The 22671-nt window shown below is 39.7% G+C and overlaps 2 protein-coding genes across 21 annotated transcripts in view; one reads left to right on the top strand and one right to left on the bottom strand.

Moving 5' to 3' along the window:
* Positions 1 to 273: 273 nt before the first annotated feature.
* On the bottom strand, positions 274 to 13512 carry LOC117335864. Its single transcript, XM_033896117.1, has 4 exons — positions 12845 to 13512; positions 5723 to 5860; positions 2054 to 2230; positions 274 to 1014 (listed from the first exon to the last, which is right to left on the bottom strand). Exons 1-4 carry the CDS (start codon positions 13098 to 13100, stop codon positions 995 to 997), a joined length of 591 nt encoding a protein of 196 aa, XP_033752008.1. The 5' UTR covers positions 13101 to 13512; the 3' UTR covers positions 274 to 994.
* Positions 13513 to 17395: 3883 nt separating this feature from the next.
* The window catches only part of LOC117336465 (membrane-associated protein Hem-like), a 74446-nt gene continuing 69170 nt past the window's right edge, over positions 17396 to 22671 (top strand). For 17 of the 20 annotated variants that reach the window (XM_033897005.1, XM_033897016.1, XM_033897003.1 and 14 more), the window contains exons 1-2: positions 17396 to 17585; positions 21061 to 21066. In XM_033897005.1, the coding sequence (XP_033752896.1) occupies positions 17481 to 17585; positions 21061 to 21066 (111 nt within the window). In that variant the 5' untranslated portion in view covers positions 17396 to 17480. The remainder of the gene's footprint in view (positions 17586 to 21060; positions 21067 to 22671) is intronic. The other 3 variants (XM_033897015.1, XM_033897014.1, XM_033896997.1) reach the window with 1 other exon arrangement.

Below are 22671 nucleotides of genomic sequence, written 5' to 3'. Positions count from 1 at the left end.
ACAGGGTAAAATATTCTGCATCACATAAATTGATGTGAACACATGAAAAATAATCTTGTCTCTTCCATTACATAAAGTAAACTGGTTACTGCATTAGAATATTAGTGTAATGCAAACTTAAGTTCACTACAGCAAGAAGATAGAAATACTACTCTATATTTATCCACTCAGTATTTCATCCTTGTCCTGTTCTTTCATTGTACATCTGATTCGGAAGGAGAGATAGTCATCAGAGAGGAACCAAGTTTTGATTCACTGAATTTGATTGTTGGCATGTGGAAGAAGGGTTGTAAATTGTAATGTTTGAAGATTTTTACACGGAAAAGTTCCATGTTAACTACTGATCATGAACGAGTTTTACAGAAAAAAGGAACCGATGTCAACACATTTCACTACCAGTATTGATTAAATAACATGGAACCATGAAACTCCAGGCAATATTTTATTTCCCATCATGCATTACAACATACCACATTTAAATGAGAAGCATTGGAATTATTGAGTGTACAACATTGTAGATTAAAAGATTGAATAAATAATAAATATAACAATGATATATACATGTACCCAGGTAATTATCTGTTACCTTGGTAGAGTTAATCTTCTGAACAAAGTAATTCATTAAAGATAAAGCCAGTGATAACTATATATCTTCATAGACCTAATATACTCTTTGCAATGATGTACATATCTTCCATGATCATTTCTGGTGCAGTGAACATTGGTGAATAAATTAAAGTACATATACATACAAAAGGTGGTTCCAGACCAGATGTGAATTCAAAGGTCAGTTAAGTTTCTCTGCTCTATCCTGTGACATAAATACCATTACTAGTAATTGTTAGTGATTGAATAATCATTATGATATATGGATGAATTTATAAGCATATTGTGTTCTACAAACTCTCTTCCTCCTATGGACCTTGTATAGGAGTGCGATTAAGCAGGCTACTTCTAGGACGGCCTTGCAAGGGAAGATCTGTGCTTTGTTGCGTTACAAAGGTCCAGGTACAACTGAAATGTAATGATAAATCATAAGTGATCTCAGCGTAGTGGAACTAGTCAAAAAAAGATCTGTCTGTTTACACTTACTGGTTTGGTTGTTTTTTCCCACTCGGATCAAAGACTTAATGTTACACCAATTCCCACCCATATGGCCTGTATAAGTATATTTCTGTAGAACTACTATTTGATCCTCTGTGGTAAATGTTAGAGCTGTGAAGGTAGTAGTAGGTGTATATACTTACTGACTGTGAGGGCAGTGATGGTTGTATATATACTTACTGACTGTGAGGGCAGTGATGGTTGTATATATACTTACTGACTGTGAGGGCAGTGATGGTTGTATATATACTTACTGACTGTGAGGGCAGTGATGGTTGTATATATACTTACTGACTGTGAGGGCAGTGATGGTTGTATATACTTACTGACTGTGAGGGCAGTGATGGTTGTATATATACTTACTGACTGTGAGGGCAGTGTTGGTTTATGTACACTTAACATCTGTGAGGGCAGCGGTGGTTGTATGTATACTTACTCACTGTGAGGGCAGTGATGGTTGTATATATACTTACTCACTGTGAGGGCAGTGTTGGTTTATGTACACTTAACATCTGTGAGGGCAGCGGTGGTTGTATGTATACTTACTCACTGTGAGGGCAGTGATGGTTGTATATATACTTACTCACTGTGAGGGCAGTGTTGGTTTATGTACACTTAACATCTGTGAGGGCAGCGGTGGTTGTATGTATATACTTACCGGCTGTGAGGGCAGTGGTGGTTGTATATATACTTACCAGATTTAAGGGAAGTGGTGGGTATATGTATACTTACCAGCTGTGAGGGCAGCGGTGGGTGTATGATACTTACTGGCTGTGAGGGAAGTGGTGGGTGTATATATACTTACCAGCTGTGAGGGCAGCGGTGGGTGTATATATACTTACCAGATTTAAGGGAAGTGGTGGGTGTATATATATTTAGCGTCTGTGAGGGCTGTGATGGGTATACATAATAACCAGATTTAAAGGAAGTGGTGGGTATATGTACTTACCGGCTGTGAGGGCAGTTGCAGTACAGATGCCGACTATGATGAGAACGGCACAGCCTGTGTACCCGATCATAGAGAAGATGATGAAATAAAACCCAAAGTTATAGTCAGATCGAGTTGTCCAGCTCTCCGACGACACGGCGGATCCAAATGTGATCACAGCAGCACCTAATAAAACACCTACAACACAAATCAGTACATTACAACACAATGCAGTACACCTACAACACAACACAATACACCTACAACACAACACAATACACCTACAACACAACACAATACACCTACAACACAACACAGTACACCTACAACACAACAAAGTACACCTACATCACAACACAGTTCACCTACATCACAACACAGTATACCTACACCACAACACAGTTCACCTACATCACAACACAGTACACCTACACCACAACACAATACACCTACAACACAACACAGTACACCTACAACACAACACAGTTCACCTACATCACAACACAATACACCTACAACACAACACAGTACACCTACAACACAACACAATACACCTACAACACAACACAGTACACCTACACCACAACAAAGTACACCTACACCACAACACAGTTCACCTACATCACAACACAATACACCTACAACACAACACAATACACCTACAACACAACACAGTACACCTACAACACAACACAGTTCACCTACATCACAACACAATACACCTACAACACAACACAATACACCTACAACACAACACAGTACACCTACAACACAACAAAGTACACCTACATCACAACACAGTTCACCTACATCACAACACAGTTCACCTACATCACAACACAGTACACCTAAACAACACAACACAGTACAACTACAACACAACACAGTACACCTACATCACAACACAGTACACCTACAACACAACACAGTACACATACAACACAACACAGTACACATATAACACAACACATAACACCTTAACAACACAGTACACCTACAACACAACACAGAACGCCTACAGCACAACCGTACATATACAACACAACACAGTACACATACAACCCAACACAACACTACACATACAACACAACACAGTACACCTATAACACAACACATAACACCTTAACAACACAGAATACCTACAACACAGTACACCTACATCACAACACAGTACACCTACAACACAACACAGTACACCTACATCACAACACAGTGCACCTACAACACAACACAGTACACCTATAACACAACACAGTACACCTACACCACAACACAGTACGCCTACAACACAACACAGTACACCTACACCACAACACAGTACACCTACAACACAACACAATACACCTAAACAACACAACACAGTACACATACAACACAACACAGTACACATACAACACACCACAGTACACATACAGCACAACACAACACAGTACACATACAACACAACACAGTACACCTATAACACAACACATAACACCTTAACAACACAGAATACCTACAACACAGTACACCTACAACACAACACAGTACACCTATAACACAACACAGTACACCTACCCCACAACACAGTACGCCTACAACACAACACAGTACACCTACAACACACCACAGTACACCTACAACACAACACAGTACACCTACAACACAATACAGTACACCTACAACACAACACAGTACACCTACAACACACCACAGTACACCTACAACACAACACAGTACACCTACAACACAACACAGTACACCTACAACACAACACAGTACAACACAACACAGTACACCTAAACAACACAGTATCCTACAACATAACAATACAACTACAACACAGTACACCTACAACACAACCGTACATATACAACACAACACAGTACACATACAACCCAACACAACACAGTACACATACAACACAACACAGTATACCTACAACATAACACAGTAAATCTACAACACAACACAGTTCACCTACAACACAACACAGTACACCTATAACACAACACAGTACACGTACAACACAACACGGTACACCTACAACACAACACAGTACACATACAACACAACACAGTACACCTAAACAACACATAATACCTACAACACAGTACACCTACAACACAACACAGTACACCTACAACACAACACAACACAGTACACCTAAATCACAACACATTACACCTACATCACAACACAGTACACATACAACACAACACAGTACACCTACATCACAACACAGTACACATACAACACACCACAGTACACATACAACACAACACAGTGCACCTACATCACAACACAGTACACATACAACACAACACAGTACACCTACAACACAACACAGTACACATACAACACAACACAGTACACCTATAACACAACACAATACACCTACAACACAACACAGTACACCTACAACACAACACAGTACACTAACAACACAACACAGTACACTAACAACACAACACAGTACACCTACAACACAACCTAGTACACCTTAAACACAACACAGTATACCTACAACACAACACAGTACACGTACAACACAACACAATACACCTACAACACAACACAGTACACCTATAACACAGTACACGTACAACACAACACAATACACCTACATCACAATACAGTACGCCTACAACACAACACAGTACACCTACAACACAACACAGTACACCTACATCACAACACAGTACACCTACATCACAACACAGTACGCCTACAACACAACACATTACACCTACATCACAACACAATAACCTACAACACAACACAGTACACATACAACATAACACAGTACACCTACAACACAACACAGTACACCTACAACACAAAACAGTACACCTACAACACAACACAGTACACCTACAGCACAACCGTACATATACAACACAACACAGTACACATACAACCCAACACAACACAGTACACATACAACACAACACAGTACACCTATAACACAACACATAACACCTTAACAACACAGAATACCTACAACACAGTACACCTACATCACAACACAGTACACCTACAACACAACACAGTACACCTACAACACAACACAGAATACCTATAACACAACACAATACACATACAACACAACACAGTACACCTACACCATAACACAGTACGCCTACAACACACCACAGTACACATACAACACAACACAGTACAACTAAACAACACAGTATGCCTACAACACAACACAGTATGCCTACAACACAACACAGTATGCCTACAACACAACACAACACAGTACACCTACATCACAACACAGTACACCTTAAACACAACACAGTACACATACAACACAACACAGTACACATACAACACAACACAATATGCTGTTAACATCCTTTGGATCGGTTGTTTTACTCAATGCATTAAACAGTTACTGAAATATCTATACCTAGGTATACATATATTTTTATAACATACTGGTAGAGGTCTTCCTAAGGGACCCTTAGTACCCCAAAACGCCCTTTAGTGGAATATATTATGACGGGACGTACTACATCTGTTTTATATACACAAGGTAAATATTTAAGCTTCTGTATAGTTAAATATTTACTGACGACAAACGAATCGCCCCTGCTGGTTCAAGTTTCACAAACTGTTTATTGAAGAACATAGCTGATGGCTAATTAAGATTTTTTCCTTAAATATATTGTAAAGATGTGAACAAATAAAACGGTAACCTACTTGTCAGGATAGCAGTCACTACAGCCGGGACAGCGATCGTCTTGGAGGCACAGCAGGAAGCAACAAAAACCAGGACTATAGAGGCAACGCCGCAAACCAGTGATATAGCGACCATGTACTGGGTGGCCGTCAGCCAGTCTGAAACATGAGACACACAGTGATATAGCGACCATGTACTGGGTCGCCGTCAGTCAGTCTGAAACATGGGACACAGTGATATAGCGACCATGTACTGGGTGGCCGTCAGCCAGTCTAAAACATAGGACACAGTGATATAGCGACCATGTACTGGGTCGCCGTCAGCCATTCTGAAACATGGGACACAATGATATAGCGACCATGTATTGGGTCGCCGTCAGCCAGTCTGAAACATGGGACACAATGATATAGCGACCATGTACTGGGTCGCCGTCAGTCAGTCTGAAACATGAGACACACAGTGATATAGCGACCATGTACTGGGTCGCCGTCAGTCAGTCTGAAACATGGGACACACAGTGATATAGCGACCATGTACTGGGTCGCCGTCAGCCAGTCTGAAACATGGGACACAGTAATATAGCGACCATGTACTGGGTCGTCGTCAGCCATTCTGAAACATGGGACACACAGTGATATAGCGACCATGTACCGGGTGGCCGTCAGTCAGTCTAAAACATGGGACACAGTGATATAGCGACCATGTACTGGGTCGCCGTCAGCCATTCTGAAACATGGGACACAATGATATAGCGACCATGTATTGGGTCGCCGTCAGCCAGTCTGAAACATGGGACACAATGATATAGCGACCATGTACTGGGTCGCCGTCAGTCAGTCTGAAACATGAGACACACAGTGATATAGCGACCATGTACTGGGTCGCCGTCAGTCAGTCTGAAACATGGGACACACAGTGATATAGCGACCATGTACTGGGTCGCCGTCAGCCAGTCTGAAACATGGGACACAGTAATATAGCGACCATGTACTGGGTCGTCGTCAGCCATTCTGAAACATGGGACACACAGTGATATAGCGACCATGTACCGGGTGGCCGTCAGTCAGTCTAAAACATGGGACACAGTGATATAGCGACCATGTACTGGGTCGTCGTCAGCCATTCTGAAACATGGGACACAATGATATGGCGACCATGTACTGGGTCGTCGTCAGCCAGTCTGAAACTTGATACACATTACGACAATAATCCGTTACATGAAAGTGTATTACATTACTACTTCCAAAGCATTCATTACCTGGTGACATTCTAATATAGTAAAAAGTATACCTTTAATCACTCCGTTACAACTTATAAAAGAACATAGACAATTCGTCATAGATAAAAATATCAGTTAACATGTGATCTTCCGTTCGACAATATTACATCAAACCCTTCGTTATGACCTACCCGAGATGATTATATAGAACCCACCGTTATGACATACCCGACAAGATTATATAGAACCCTCCGTTATGACCTACCAAACAAGATTATATAGAACCCACCGTTATGACCTACCAAACAAGATTATATAGAACCCACCGTTATGACCTACCAAACAAGATTATATAGAACCCACCGTTATGACCTACCAAACAAGATTATATAGAACCCTCCGTTATGACTTACCAAACAAGATTATATAGAACCCTCCGCTATGACCTACCAAACAAGATTATATAGAACCCTCCGTTATGACCTACCAAACAAGATTATATAGAACCCACCGCTATGACCTACCAAACAAGATTATATAGAACCCTTCGTTATGACCTACCAAACAAGATTATATAGAACACTCCGTTATGACCTACCAAACAAGATTATACAGAACACTCCGTTATGACCTACCAAACAAGATTATATAGAACCCTCCGTTATGATCTACCAAACCAGATTATATAGAACCCACCGTTATGACCTACCAAACAAGATTATATAGAACCCTGCGTTATGACCTACCAAACAAGATTATATAGAACCCTCCGTTATGACCTACCAAACAAGATTATATAGAACCCTCTGTTATGACCTACCAAACAAGATTATATAGAACCCTCCGTTATGACCTACCAGACAAGATTATATAGAACCCACCGTTATGACCTACCAAACAAGATTATATAGAACCCACCGCTATGACCTACCAAACAAGATTATATAGAACCCTTCGTTATGACCTACCAAACAAGATTATATAGAACACTCCGTTATGACCTACCAAACAAGATTATACAGAACACTCCGTTATGACCTACCAGACAAGATTATATAGAACCCACCGTTATGACCTACCAAACAAGATTATACAGAACCCTCCGTTATGACCTACCAAACAAGATTATATAGAACCCACTGTTATGACCTACCAAACAAGATAATATAGAACCCTTCGTTATGACATACCAAACAAGAATATATAGAACCCACCACTATGACCTACCAAACAAGATTATATAGAACCCACCGTTATGACCTACCAACCAAGATTATATAGAACCCTCCGCTATGACATACCAAACAAGATTATATAGAACACTCCGCTATGACCTACCAAACAATATTATATAGAACCCTTCGTAATGACCTACCAAACAAGATTATATAGAACCCTCCGTTATGACCTACCAGACAAGATTATATAGAACCCACCGTTATGACCTACCAAACAAGATTATATAGAACCCTCTGTTATGACCTACCAAACAAGATTATATGAAACCCTCTGTTATGACCTACCAAACAAGATTATATAGAACCCTCCGCTATGACCTACCAAACAAGATTATATAGAACCCTCCGTTATGACCTACCAAACAAGATTATATAGAACCCTTCGTTATGACCTTCCAAACAAGATTATATAGAACCCACCGTTATGACCTACCAAACACGATTACATAGAACCCTTCGCTATGACCTACCAAACAAGATTATATAGAACCCTCTGTTATGACCTACAAAACAAGATTATATAGAACCCTCCGTTATGACCTACCAAACAAGATTATATAGAACACTCCGCTATGACCTACAAAACAAGATTATATAGAACACTCCGTTATGACCTACCAAACAAGATTATATAGAACCCTCCGTTATGACCTACCAAACAAGATTATATAGAACCCTCCGTTATGACCTACCAAACAAGATTATATAGAACCCTTCGTTATGACATACCAAGCAAGATTATATAGAACCCACCGTTATGACATACCAAACAAGATTATATAGAACCCTCTGTTATGACATACCAAACAAGATTATATAGAACCCTCCGTTATGACCTACCAAACAAGATTATATAGAACCCTCCCCTATGACCTACCAAACAAGATTATATAGAACCCACCGCTATGACCTACCAAACAAGATTATATAGAACCCACCGTTATGACCTACCAGACAAGATTATATAGAACCCACCGTTGTGACCTACCAAACAAGATTATATAGAACCCTCAGTTATGACATACCCGACAAGATTATATAGAACCCACCGTTATGACCTACCAAACAAGATTATATAGAACCCTTCGTTATAACCTACCAAACAAAATTATATAGAACCCTCCGCTATGACCTACCAAACAAGATTATATAGAACCCTCCGCTATGACCTACCAAACAAGATTATATAGAACCCTCCGTTATGACCTACCAAACAAGATTATATAGAACCCACCGTTATGACCTACCAAACAAGATTATATAGAATCCTCCGTTATGACCTACCAAACAAGATTATATAGAACCCTCCGTTATGACCTACCAAACAAGATTATATAGAACTCTCCGTTATGACCTACCAAACAAGATTATATAGAACCCTCCGCTATGACCTACCAAACAAGATTATATAGAACTCTCCGTTATGACCTACCAAACAAGATTATATAGAATCCTCCGTTATGACCTACCAAACAAGATTATATAGAATCCTCCGTTATGACCTACCAAACAAGATTATATAGAATCCTCCGTTATGACCTACCAAACAAGATTATATAGAACCCTCCGTTATGACCTACCAAACAAGATTATATAGAACCCTCCGCTATGACCTACCAAACAAGATTATATAGAACCCTCTGTTATGACCTACCAAACAAGATTATATAGAACCCTCTGTTATGACCTACCAAACAAGATTATATAGAACCCACCGTTATGACCTACCAAACAAGATTATATAGAACTCTCCGTTATGACCTACCAAACAAGATTATATAGAACCCTTTGTTATGACATACCAAACAAGATTATATAGAACCCTCTGTTATGACCTACCAAACAAGATTATATAGAACTCTCCGTTATGACCTACCAAACAAGATTATATAGAACCCTCTGTTATGACCTACCAAACAAGATTATATAGAACCCTCCGCTATGACCTACCAAACAAGATTATATAGAACCCACCGTTATGACCTACCAAACAAGATTATATAGAACCCTCCGTTATGACCTACCAAACAAGATTATATAGATTCCTTCGTTATGACCTACCAAACAAGATTATATAGAACCCACCGTTATGACCTACCAAACAAGATTATATAGAACCCTCCGTTATGACCTACCAAACAAGATTATATAGAACCCACCGTTATGACCTACCAAACAAGATTATATAGAACCCTCCGTTATGACCTACCAAACAAGATTATATAGAACCCACCGCTATGACCTACCAAACAAGATTATATAGAACCCACCGTTATGACCTTCCCAACAAGATTATATAGAACCCACCGTTATGACCTTCCCAACAAGATTATATAGAACCCACCGTTATGACCTTCCCAACAAGATTATATAGAACCCACCGTTATGACCTACCAAACAAGATTATATAGAACCCACCGTTATGACCTACCAAACAAGATTATATAGAACCCACCGCTATGACCTACCAAACAAGATTATATAGAACCCACCGTTATGACCTTCCCAACAAGATTATATAGAACCCACCGTTATGACCTTCCCAACAAGATTATATAGAACCCACCGTTATGACCTTCCCAACAAGATTATATAGAACCCACCGTTATGACCTACCAAACAAGATTATATAAAACCCTCCGTTATGACCTACCAAACAAGATTATATAGAACCCTCCGTTATGACCTACCAAACAAGATTATATGGAACCCACGTACCGCTATGACCTACCAAACAAGATTATATAGAACCCACCGTTATGACCTACCAAACAAGATTATATAGAACCCTTCGTTATGACCTACCAAACAAGATTATATAGAACCCACCGCTATGACCTACCAAACAAGATTATATAGAACCCACCGCTATGACCTACCAAACAAGATTATATAGAACCCTCCGTTATGACCTACCAAACAAGATTATATAGAATCCTTTGTTATGACCTACCAAACAAGATTATATAGAACCCTCCGTTATGACCTACCAAACAAGATTATATAGAACCCTCCGTTATGACCTACCAAACAAGATTATATAGAACCCTTCGTTATGACCTACCAAACAAGATTATATAGAACACTCCGTTATGACCTACCAAACAAGATTATATAGAACACTCCGTTATGACCTACCAAACAAGATTATATAGAACCCACCGTTCCGATAACCTACCAAACAAGATTATATAGAACACTCCGTTATGACCTACCAAACAAGATTATATATAAACCCACCGTTATGACCTACCAAACAAGATTACCTTTAACCTCTGGAACAATGTAACCTGGGACCCTCTGTTATAACCTATCAGACAATGTTACCTGGGACCCTCCGTTATAACCTATCAGACAATGTTACCTGGGACCCTCCGTTATGACCTATCAGACAATGTTACCTGGGACCCTCCGTTATGACCTATCAGACAATGTTACCTGGGACCCTCCGTTATAACCTATCAGACAAGGTTACCTGGGACCCTCCATTATAACCTATCAGACAATGTTACCTGGGACCCTCCGTTATAACCTATCAGACAATATTACCTGGGACCTCCGTTATAACCTATCAGACAATATTACCTGGGACCCTCCGTTATAACCTATCAGATAATATTACCTGGGACCCTCCGTTATAGCCTATCAGACAATGTTACCTCAGACCCTCCGTTATAACCTATCAGACAATGTTACCTGGGACCTCCGTTATAACCTATCAGACAATGTTACCTGGGACCCTCCGTTATGACCTATCGGACAAGATTACCTGGGACCCTCCGTTATAACCTATCAGACAAGATTACCTGGGACCCTCCGTTATAACCTATCAGACATGGTTACCTGAGACCCTCCATTATGACCTATCAGACAAGGTTACCTGGGACCATCCGTTATAACCTATCAGACAAGATTACCTGGGACCCTCCGTTATAACCTATCAGACATGGTTACCTGAGACCCTCCATTATGACCTATCAGACAAGGTTACCTGGGACCCTCCGTTATAACCTATCAGACAATGTTACCTCAGACCCTCCGTTATAACCTATCAGACAATATTACCTGGGACCCTCCGTTATAACCTATCAGACAATGTTACCTGGGACCCTCCGTTATGACCTATCAGACAAGGTTACCTGGGACCCTCCGTTATAACCTATCAGACAAGGTTACCTGGGACCCTCCGTTATAACCTATCATACAAGATTACCTGGGACCCTGCGTTATAACCTATCAGACAATGTTACCTGGGACCCTCCGTTATAACCTATCAGACAAGGTTACCCGGTAAATCTCCGTTATAACCTACCCAAAATATATGGGACACCTCCGTTGTTTCTATGAGATTTTACCTGCCTATAAGTCATATTCATCTGGAACCCTCCTTTATAACGTATCCAATTTACCTGGGACACCTCTGCTGCTATGAGACAAGTTTCTCTGGAATCCTCCATTATAGCTTATATGATTTTCCTCGGACATCTCTGTTACTGCTATAAGACAAATTTACCTGGGACCCTCCGTTATAACCTCTGAGACAAGGTAAATGAGACAAATTTACCTGGGACCCTCCGTTATAACCTCTGAGACAAAGTAAATGAGACTAATTTTTCTGGAACCCTCCTTTATAACATATCCGATTTACCTGGGACACCTTTGTTGCTGCTATTTGACAAATTTACCTGGGACACCTCCGCTTGTGCTGTAGTAGTTGCTGACGGTACCACAACATACATTGTTACTGACGATGGTACAGTGTCCCCACAGTCCCTGGTAACCACTGGTCCCAGACGAGGTGCCGGAATACGTGAAGTCGAACCACGTTGGTGATACAGCTCCACACAGGTGTAAGACAAAGGCAAACACCATCACAAACGAACTAACGATCAGCGGGATACCCACAGCACAGAAATTCACGCAACACGTAACGACCGGCATTGTCTCCGCTATTCCTCTATGGTACGAACACCTGTTATTTCCTTAGTTTCCTTGTTTCGGGGGTTAAATTTAGTTTGTATACGAAATCCACACAACTTTCCTATGGATGAGCAAACACTTCTATTAAGAAACAACACATATATTGAGAAGCGACACTTGTATAGAAAGCTAGATATGGCTGATTAGAACGTCTTGCCAACCCTTCAAACCTTTCAGTGTGGCGTGAGTTTAAATCTGAAAACTATTCCATGTTATATTTAAGTATGACTAGTCTGTTTGCTCTGACCTTGTCTGGATCACGAAAACTGACGTACTCTCATTTACTCTAAATTTAGCAAGAAAGTAACTCGATCTGTTTGTACTAATTAAAATACAAATACTGTATGCAACAGTTCGATATTTAACACGGTCAATTTGTCCTAAATATACCCTAAACTGTCGTTCCATTGTCTGTCAACTACACCACGTAGACTTACAAGAAGAACTACGACGAAATGAATATACACTTAGTTTTAGGGCACTAGGATCGTATGATACATGGATGGAGTCGGACGAGTCCCGTTATACATGGATGGAGTCGGACGAGACCGGTTATACACGGATGGAGTCGGGCGAGTCCGGTTATACACGGATGGAGTCGGGCGAGACCGATTATACATGGATGGAGTCGGACGAGACCGGTTATACATGGATGGAGTCGGACGAGACCGGTTATACATGGATGGAGTCGGGCGAGACCGATTATACATGGATGGAGTCGGGCGAGACCGGTTATACATGGATGGAGTCGGGCGAGACCGGTTATACATGGATGGAGTCGGGTGAGACCGATTATACATGGATGGAGTCGGGCGAGACCGGTTATATATGGATGGAGTCGGACGAGACCGGTTATATATGGATGGAGTCGGACGAGACCGGTTATACATGGACGGAGTCGGGCGAGACCGGTTATACACGGATGGAGTCGGACGAGACCGGTTATATATGGATGGAGTCGGACGAGACCGGTTATACACGGATGGAGTCGGGCGAGACCGGTTATACACGGATGGAGTCGGACGAGTCCCGTTATACATGGATGGAGTCGGACGAGACCGGTTATACATGGATGGAGTCGGGCGAGACCGGTTATACACGGATGGAGTCGGACGAGTCCCGTTATACATGGATGGAGTCGGACGAGACCGGTTATACACGGATGGAGTCGGGCGAGTCCGGTTATACACGGATGGAGTCGGGCGAGACCGATTATACATGGATGGAGTCGGGCGAGACCGGTTATACACGGATGGAGTCGGGCGAGTCCGGTTATACACGGATGGAGTCGGGCGAGACCGATTATACATGGATGGAGTCGGGCGAGACCGGTTATACATGGATGGAGTCGGACGAGACCGGTTATACATGGATGGAGTCGGGCGAGACCGATTATACATGGATGGAGTCGGGCGAGACCGGTTATACATGGATGGAGTCGGGCGAGACCGGTTATACACGGATGGAGTCGGACGAGACCGGTTATATATGGATGGAGTCGGACGAGACCGGTTATACATGGACGGAGTCGGGCGAGACCGGTTATACACGGATGGAGTCGGACGAGACCGGTTATACATGGATGGAGTCGGACGAGACCGGTTATACACGGATGGAGTCGGGCGAGACCGGTTATACACGGATGGAGTCGGACGAGTCCCGTTATACATAGATGGAGTCGGGCGAAATCGGTTATACATGGATGGAGTCGGACGAGACCGGTTATACATGGATGGAGTCGGACGAGACCGGTTATACATGGATGGAGTCGGGCGAGACCGGTTATACATGGATGGAGTCGGGCGAGACCGGTTATACATGGATGGAGTCGGGCGAGACCGGTTATACATGGATGGAGTCGGGCGAGACCGGTTATACACGGATGGAGTCGGGCGAGACCGGTTATACATGGATGGAGTCGGACGAGACCGGTTATACATGGATGGAGTCGGACGAGACCGGTTATACGTGGATGGAGTCGGGCGAGACTGGTTATATATGGATGGAGTCGGGCGAGACCGGTTATATGTGGATGGAGTCGGACGAGACCGGTTATATATGGATGGAGTCGGACGAGACCGGTTATATGTGGATGGAGTCGGACGAGACCGGTTATACATGGTTGGAGTCGGACGAGACCGGTTATACATGGATGGAGTCGGGTGAGACTGGTTATACATGGATGGAGTCGGACGAGACCGGTTATACATGGATGGAGTCGGGCGAGACCGGTTATATGTGGATGGACTCGGATGGTTATACATGGATGGAGTCGTACGAGACCGGTTATACATGGTTGGAGTCGGGCGGTTTCATATGGATGGAGTCGGACGATACCGGTATTACAGTTTTAATCAATGTGTTTCTTTATAAAAGGCGTAATAATTTGAAAACATAATCTTTTAAAATCGACGTGCAATAAACGTAAATCAAAATGGCGCCAAATAACGTCATATTGTCATTATCTGTTTGATGGTCTACATCCTAGAGGAATGGAGACAACAACGCAAAATGAACATACATGTATATATACAGTGTACATCGGGTCAATATGACGGATCGGTGTCTTCGCTATGCAATGAGTTTGGTTAACCATAACCCGAATTAATGGAGTTTTGACCTTGTTGATAACAACATGTTACTTTCCAAATTAAGATTGTATGGCTGTTCAAAAAACACCATGGCATATTTCAGAAGTTACATCAATGACCGTTTTCAAACCGTTAATTTCAAAAATTCTCAAAGTGACACCAACCCCTCACAGTCGGTGTCCCCCAGGGCTCAATACTCGGGCCGCTATAATGTTTATCTTATATGTGAATGATGGTGTCTTCCCACTCAGCCAACATATCCTATTTTACACAGGTAAACTCAGGTCATGTTTATATAGCAAAAACAACATGTTGGCTGAGTGGGAATGAACCTGAATGATATACCTTGAGTATCAACAGTGAACATGTATGCGGATGACACAGCCGCCCATGAGTATCAACAGTGAACATGTATGCGGATGACAGCCGCCCATGCACAAGGCAAATCAGTTGTGAACACTAATCAAAATCTAAATGATGAGACTAGATCTATTCAAAATTGGTGTGGTGTAAACAAAATGTGTGTGAATACAGAAAAAAAACTAAAGTTATGCTAATTGGAACATCTCAACGCAAATCTAAACAAACCGAACAGCTCCCTGTCTCAATAAACGATGTAACAATAGAAAATGTGAAACAAGAAAAACTTCTCGGAATTACCAAAGACGATGGTCTAACGTGGGACAAACAATTTGCAGAAACGTCAAAAAACTTATCTTACCAAATTTTCCAAATGTGACGTATTCGATCTTTTCTTGCCGAATCATCTTGTCTGACTTACTACAATTGTTTCATTAATCCCCATTTCGACTACTGTTCTACCATATGGGGAAATGCTTCACAAAATCACATTGCTAAAATTCAAAAAATTAAAAAAACTCGCTGCAAGGATTATCTTAAAATGTGATTTTTATACACCATCAACAGATATGTTTAGAAAAAACTCAAATGGCTTACTTTTAAAAACGGATTTTATACAACAACTCTATTCTGATGTTATAAAGTCCCCAGATTACTTGAATAACTTTAAGCTGTCATCCGAACTTCAAACAACTACCAGATCATCAATACAGAATGTATTTTACATGCCATCTTTTAAAACAAATATATTCAAAAGATCTTTTACAGTACCTACCAAGGTCCTTACATATGGAATAGTTTACCATCTTATGTACAAAACTGCAAAAAGTCTTTTATCTTTTAATATTATATTCCCTTTGTGAGAAATTACAGTATATTTGTTAATTTAGATTCAAACATATTTTTTTGTTCTATTACAATAGGATAAGTCAAATTAAAAGTTATCAACGTATTAATTCCTTCTTCGTAGACATATATCTGTTATGTATGTTCGTTATTACGATAATTTAATTTTTTTAAATTGTCACTATCGCGGTTTTATGTGTAATTTATCATTGTCCGTGGCAGTAAATTGATGTTATATAACGTTGCATGTACTAAACCCATGGTGATAATATCTTAGATGTCATTAAGATTGATTTTGATTGATAACGAAAAGTTGTTGAAATGTCGAATATCAGTTGCTTCGACACTTTTTTGAAACACATTTTAGCCTCAGATGCGATTACTTTTTATCGAAAACAGAAACAGACTATACTATAGAAAACCGGAAATAGGAACAAGTCTCGTTCTGAGTGAGGAAGTAGAAAGCAAAGATGGAGGCCGAGTGATACCTTTACTGACAGCCTACTTCTAGAATTGTGTGTTGTTGTCGCCTCAGCTGGCCATCATGTCGAGAGCATTGATTCCTAGTCAGCAAAAGCTTGCTGAGAAGCTGACGGTCCTGACTGACAGGGGCCGGGGGATGCTTACACGCATTTACAACATAAAGAAGGTGTGGCTTTGTTTTGGTTGCTGATGTTTTGATGAAATGACAGAACACACGGCCTCGCAATCACATATAATCTTTCACATTGATGGATTGTTTTGTAGCTTAACAGTGTATTCCAAGTATGCTTGATCTTGGAGCATTTATACAGTATGTACTATACTGATATATCTTAGTATTTGTCAGATGATAATCATTATAGTGATTCTCGAGACTTGTCACTTGATTTATATTACTTAAAAATTGGGCCAATACTCTACAAATAATGACAATTTAAGGTTAACTTGCCTTCATTTTGGTAGTTCATCATAATCGAAATTTGGGCCGTGAATCGGGTAATTTGATGAAAATTCTAATTTAAAAATGCTTGTAGGTAAGATAAAACAATAATTTAAACATTAGATCCATTCTCTTGAAAAATGACAATTTCAAGTCCATTATCGTCCATTTAAGTAATTAAACTGCACAGGAATTTGGGCAGCGAATCACGTACTTAAAACGTTGTGATGAAATAAACCCCTAATATTCTGCTTTGAAGAATATATGAGTCCATTCTCTTAAAATAATGCCAATTTAAGCCCTGTTTGATCCCATTTCAGTATAAGTCCAAAACCATTTTGGTAAATACCCCAACCAGTATGATATTTAGGTGTGTGGGACCAAGATGGTATTTTTTCGATACCGGTAATAATTACAAAATATGCACATGTTTTGATAGAAATATCATGATATGATTATACCGCTATGCTCAATATGTGTCATGGTACAAGGTCGTCTCGTCCTGTTATTGTGATTGGTATGCTGGTTTTTTTACCATCATGGTCAAAATAACCACCGTAATCAAATTTGTGAGAATAATTGGTCATTCTGACCAATAAACATTTGAAAACCAAATGACATGGCTAATAGAGCATGATGTACCTCTGTATAGATATCGGCACATACACAAGTTTTGTGTGGTTGGAGTCATGACACATGTATATAGTCTAGATCTGTGTCTGATGTTAATTTCATACACTGGTAATTCATTCACATCAGCTGATCAAAACATGCATGCCTACATACGTCTATCCTAATGTAACCCTTGGTGGTCGATATTGATAAAAAACACCAGGCTTTAGATTTGAGGTATTTTATATTTAGACCTACAACACATAAAACATGGACATAGTACATTGACCGGAACATACAGTTTATTTACACAACACTACTCGACCACCAGTACAATTATGCATAGTAGATATATCAAAAGTTACATTTATATCAATTTATATGAAGACAGACTTACCAGGGCTAGTTGTCTGAACTGTCCGATGGCATGGTGTAGAATGAATTGGGAGGCGGGGACGGGAATGATATGTGCAGTGAATGGGACAAAAAGTCTGTGCAACACTCTCACCCAATCAAACCTCTCACATGATGACGTTTGACACGAGTCCTTGCATTCACAGGACAGGCATTTATAATTAGTTAACACATAATTGTGCCGAGCACCAAAGGGCTACACGAAGTGCATAATATGGTCAGACAGGTCCTAAGAAGTCCCCTTAAATTGAGACTACAGTTATCTTAATCCCAACACTATAGTGGCTGCCTTTGTAGAAAATAGTACGCCTACAAATACTTGCAGAAATTAAATTAATTAGCAAAACTAATTATCATCATGCATACCTGCCAACCCTCCTCATATGGGAAAGAGACTCAGTTTTGGACCTTTAACTTTGACTTGAATCATTAGTAAAATTTCCCTATTGTTGATGAATTTTAAGATCCAATAAGGCCAACAGAAAGTACAGCTTGAAATACTTTGAGGTTGAAAGAAGGTCTATAGATGTAGCTTTCTGAGACTTGATTATTTAACAAAACTCTCTCATTGATGTTCCAAGATGGGAAATATTATATGTATGACAACAGCATGAATCAATGGCTTTACATGGTACTCATCAATAAAGTATTTGTAAAGAGTTTGTGATCTGTGACTAGCTGATCATGAAAGTAAATGTAGTGTTTTAGTAGTGCTGTGACAGCTCATGGATATGGGCATTTCAGTTGCATAGTCCAATAGCTAGAACAATAAATATATGAAATAAAGTAGTGTATATGTGACACAGTGTATATGTGATGTGTGAAATAGTATATGTGATGTGTGACACAGTGTATTTGTGACGTGTGAAATAGTATATGTGATGTGTGACACAGTGTATTTGTGACGTGTGAAATAGTATATGTGATGTGTGACACAGTGTATTTTTGATGTGTGACACAGTGTATATGTGACATGACACAGTGTATATGTGGCATGTGACAGTGTATATGTGGCAAAGTGTATGTGACATGTGACACAGTGGATATGTGATATGCATATTTATGACCGATGCCAGTGCAGATATGTATGACAAAACTTATGATTTTATTTACGTATGACAAAGACAGTGCTTGATTAACTTAGTTCACTTATGTTACAGTGTACTGTTTATGTGTAAAAGTCAAACTGGGATACTAGTACACAATGTATATACCTGCACTCTGAAAAAAAGTTGCAACGTCACTGTGACTTGATGCAATGTAATAATTCAGGAAGAAAATTGAAACTATTGCAATCTAATTATTTAAAAAAAGATAAAAAAGATTTAAAACATTATAAAGATTTTGGTAATTAAGTCCCTCTTTCAACAGAGTTGACTCCTCCCTGTACATATTTAGCTCCATGAAGGTGGGAAGTTTTAGGAAATATTTGTTTTTTTTACAGACATTATAATAAACATCCGGAAACTGCAACAGTATCAATTTTCTTATGGGCTTATTCACCAACAAGTCCAAACAATGTGATTGTTGGAGGACAGTGTATGATTATATGTAGTTTGTCAGATCCATTGTTAATTAATGATAGATTTAGATTAGCCGTATCTAGCAGTATCCTAGTAATTAAATAGCATGTATGCTTCAAGTGTCATAATGAATTTCCTGTGTTATGTCCACATGACTTGTAATGTTTGTGAACTGTTAATTGTACAGCACTTAAACAGCTATACTTGTATACATAATACCTTGGAGGATACACCCCCGATAAACAAACCGGTAGATACAGGGCAATGTTAGGTTGTTTGGTAAGACAATCATTACAGGACTTGACTGGACACATACACATGTACATCTGTGTGTTTACACAATATATCATTGTTTATATTGGTACCTTGTAATTCCATCTGAACTGAAGAAAATCATGTCGTCATTTCAGGACATCTCCATTCATCATATATATCATTCACTTATAATTTTATTCTAATAATAAACTTATCTTCAAATCAATTAAGACATTAGAAAGAATCTTTATATATAAGTTAAAAACAAATAAGAAAACAATTTGAAACATCATATTTTTCATGGATTCAAACTCGTCCATCAGTTAAGATTCCATGATTGATTTTACTGTAATTACCTGTACTGACTGTTATTACGTGTATTTTATCTCGGCCTCCAGATGTCTGTAAGTATAGAAGGCGTGTGTCGTGGAATGCATGCAATCCAACCACACCCCCTTGTTATAGTGAACCTGTTTGTTGTCGCATTCTCTACATGTGAGATTTCTAATTTCATTTTGTATACATGTACAAAATATTGAGATGTTGTTTATTTGTATGCATGCATGTTATTTTGTTAAAAACTGCATATTTTTGTTATCCCTTTAAATTTTAAATCAAGTTAAAATGGTTATGCTTAATATGTATTTTAAAATGGTTATGCTTAATATGTATTTTGTCATTTTCACTGATATTTTTAAAGGCACAATCACTTTTTACTGGTATTTCATTATGGTAGCTTAACCTTTACATGGTTACCATGAGGTAAAACAGTGGGGATGATTTAAGGGTAGCTTAAACTTTACATGGTTACCTTGAGGTAAAACAGTGGGGATGATTTAAGGGTAGCTCAACCATTACATGGTTACCTTGAGGTAAAACAGTGGGGATGATTTAAGGGTAGCTCAACCATTACATGGTTACCTTGAGGTACAACAGTCGGGATGATTTCAGGGTAGCTTAACCATTACATGGTTACCTTGAGGTAAAACAGTGGGAATGATTTAAGGGTAGCTCAACCATTACATGGTTACCTTGAGGTACAACAGTCGGGATGATTTCAGGGTAGCTTAACCATTACATGGTTACCTTGAGGTGAAACAGTGGGGATGGGATGATTTAAGGGTAGCTTAACCATTACATGGTTACCTTGAGGTAAAACAGTGGGGATGATTTAAGGGTAGCTCAACCATTACATGGTTACCTTGAGGTACAACAGTCGGGATGATTTCAGGGTAGCTTAACCATTACATGGTTACCTTGAGGTGAAACAGTGGGGATGATTTAAGGGTAGCTTAACCATTACATGGTTACCTTGAGGTAAAACAGTGGGGATGATTTAAGGGTAGCTTAACCTTTACATGGTTACCTTGAGGTACAACAGTGGGGATGATTTCAGGGTAGCTTAACCATTACATGGTTACCTTGAGGTAAAACAGTGGGGATGATTTAGGGGGAGTGTGCTGGTCTATCTTGTGCATTATGACGACCTCTGTTCTACTAAGAGAGACCAATCCCCAGTTTTAAATGTCAGCGAGTGTTCATTACATCATTAACACTACATCAGTATAAAGTTTCTTTACAATAAATCGAATCACAAACAGTCAATGACTTTATAGAACAATACCTTAAGCTATATTCTCTCTGTCATCATTCTACTGAACATTTGTATTAAATGCTACTCTGTAACCCAGACTATGTGAATCTAGCTGGTACAGGCTATGGTGTGACATATTTCAAAGTGCAACCAGTGGAGGATTTCTTTATTTCATAACTCTTCATAATTCATACTTTCGTGGCTTCATCGTGCCACTCTTCAGGGGAATATCTACAGTATTTTACATATATGTAATGGCGACACAAACCAGTTAATGGTGGGGGCAGTTGGAGCGATATCACAGGTGTATGAACCTAGAGTATGTGAAATAGAAGGATTTTCTACTTCTTTATGATCAGTTATTTCCTTCAACACTATTAAATACATAAACAGAGATCTATAAAAAATGAATTTC

This window comes from Pecten maximus, chromosome 10 (assembly GCF_902652985.1).
Source record: "Pecten maximus chromosome 10, xPecMax1.1, whole genome shotgun sequence".
Lineage (NCBI taxonomy): Eukaryota > Metazoa > Mollusca > Bivalvia > Pectinida > Pectinidae > Pecten > Pecten maximus.
Note: the sequence above shows the minus strand (reverse complement) of the source record. Positions and strands in the feature narration are given on the sequence as shown.

Bases quoted from the DNA above. Each gene is read 5' to 3' on its own strand.
- LOC117335864 (XM_033896117.1), bottom strand. From the start codon at position 13,100: ATGCCGGTCGTTACGTGTTGCGTGAATTTCTGTGCTGTGGGTATCCCG. The intron at 2,231-5,722 runs GTAGGTTACCGT...TTTGTGTTGTAG, and splicing joins AGTGACTGCTATCCTGACAA to GTGTTTTATTAGGTGCTGCT. The intron at 1,015-2,053 runs GTAAGTACATAT...ATTACATTTCAG, and splicing joins TGCAACTGCCCTCACAGCCG to TTGTACCTGGACCTTTGTAA.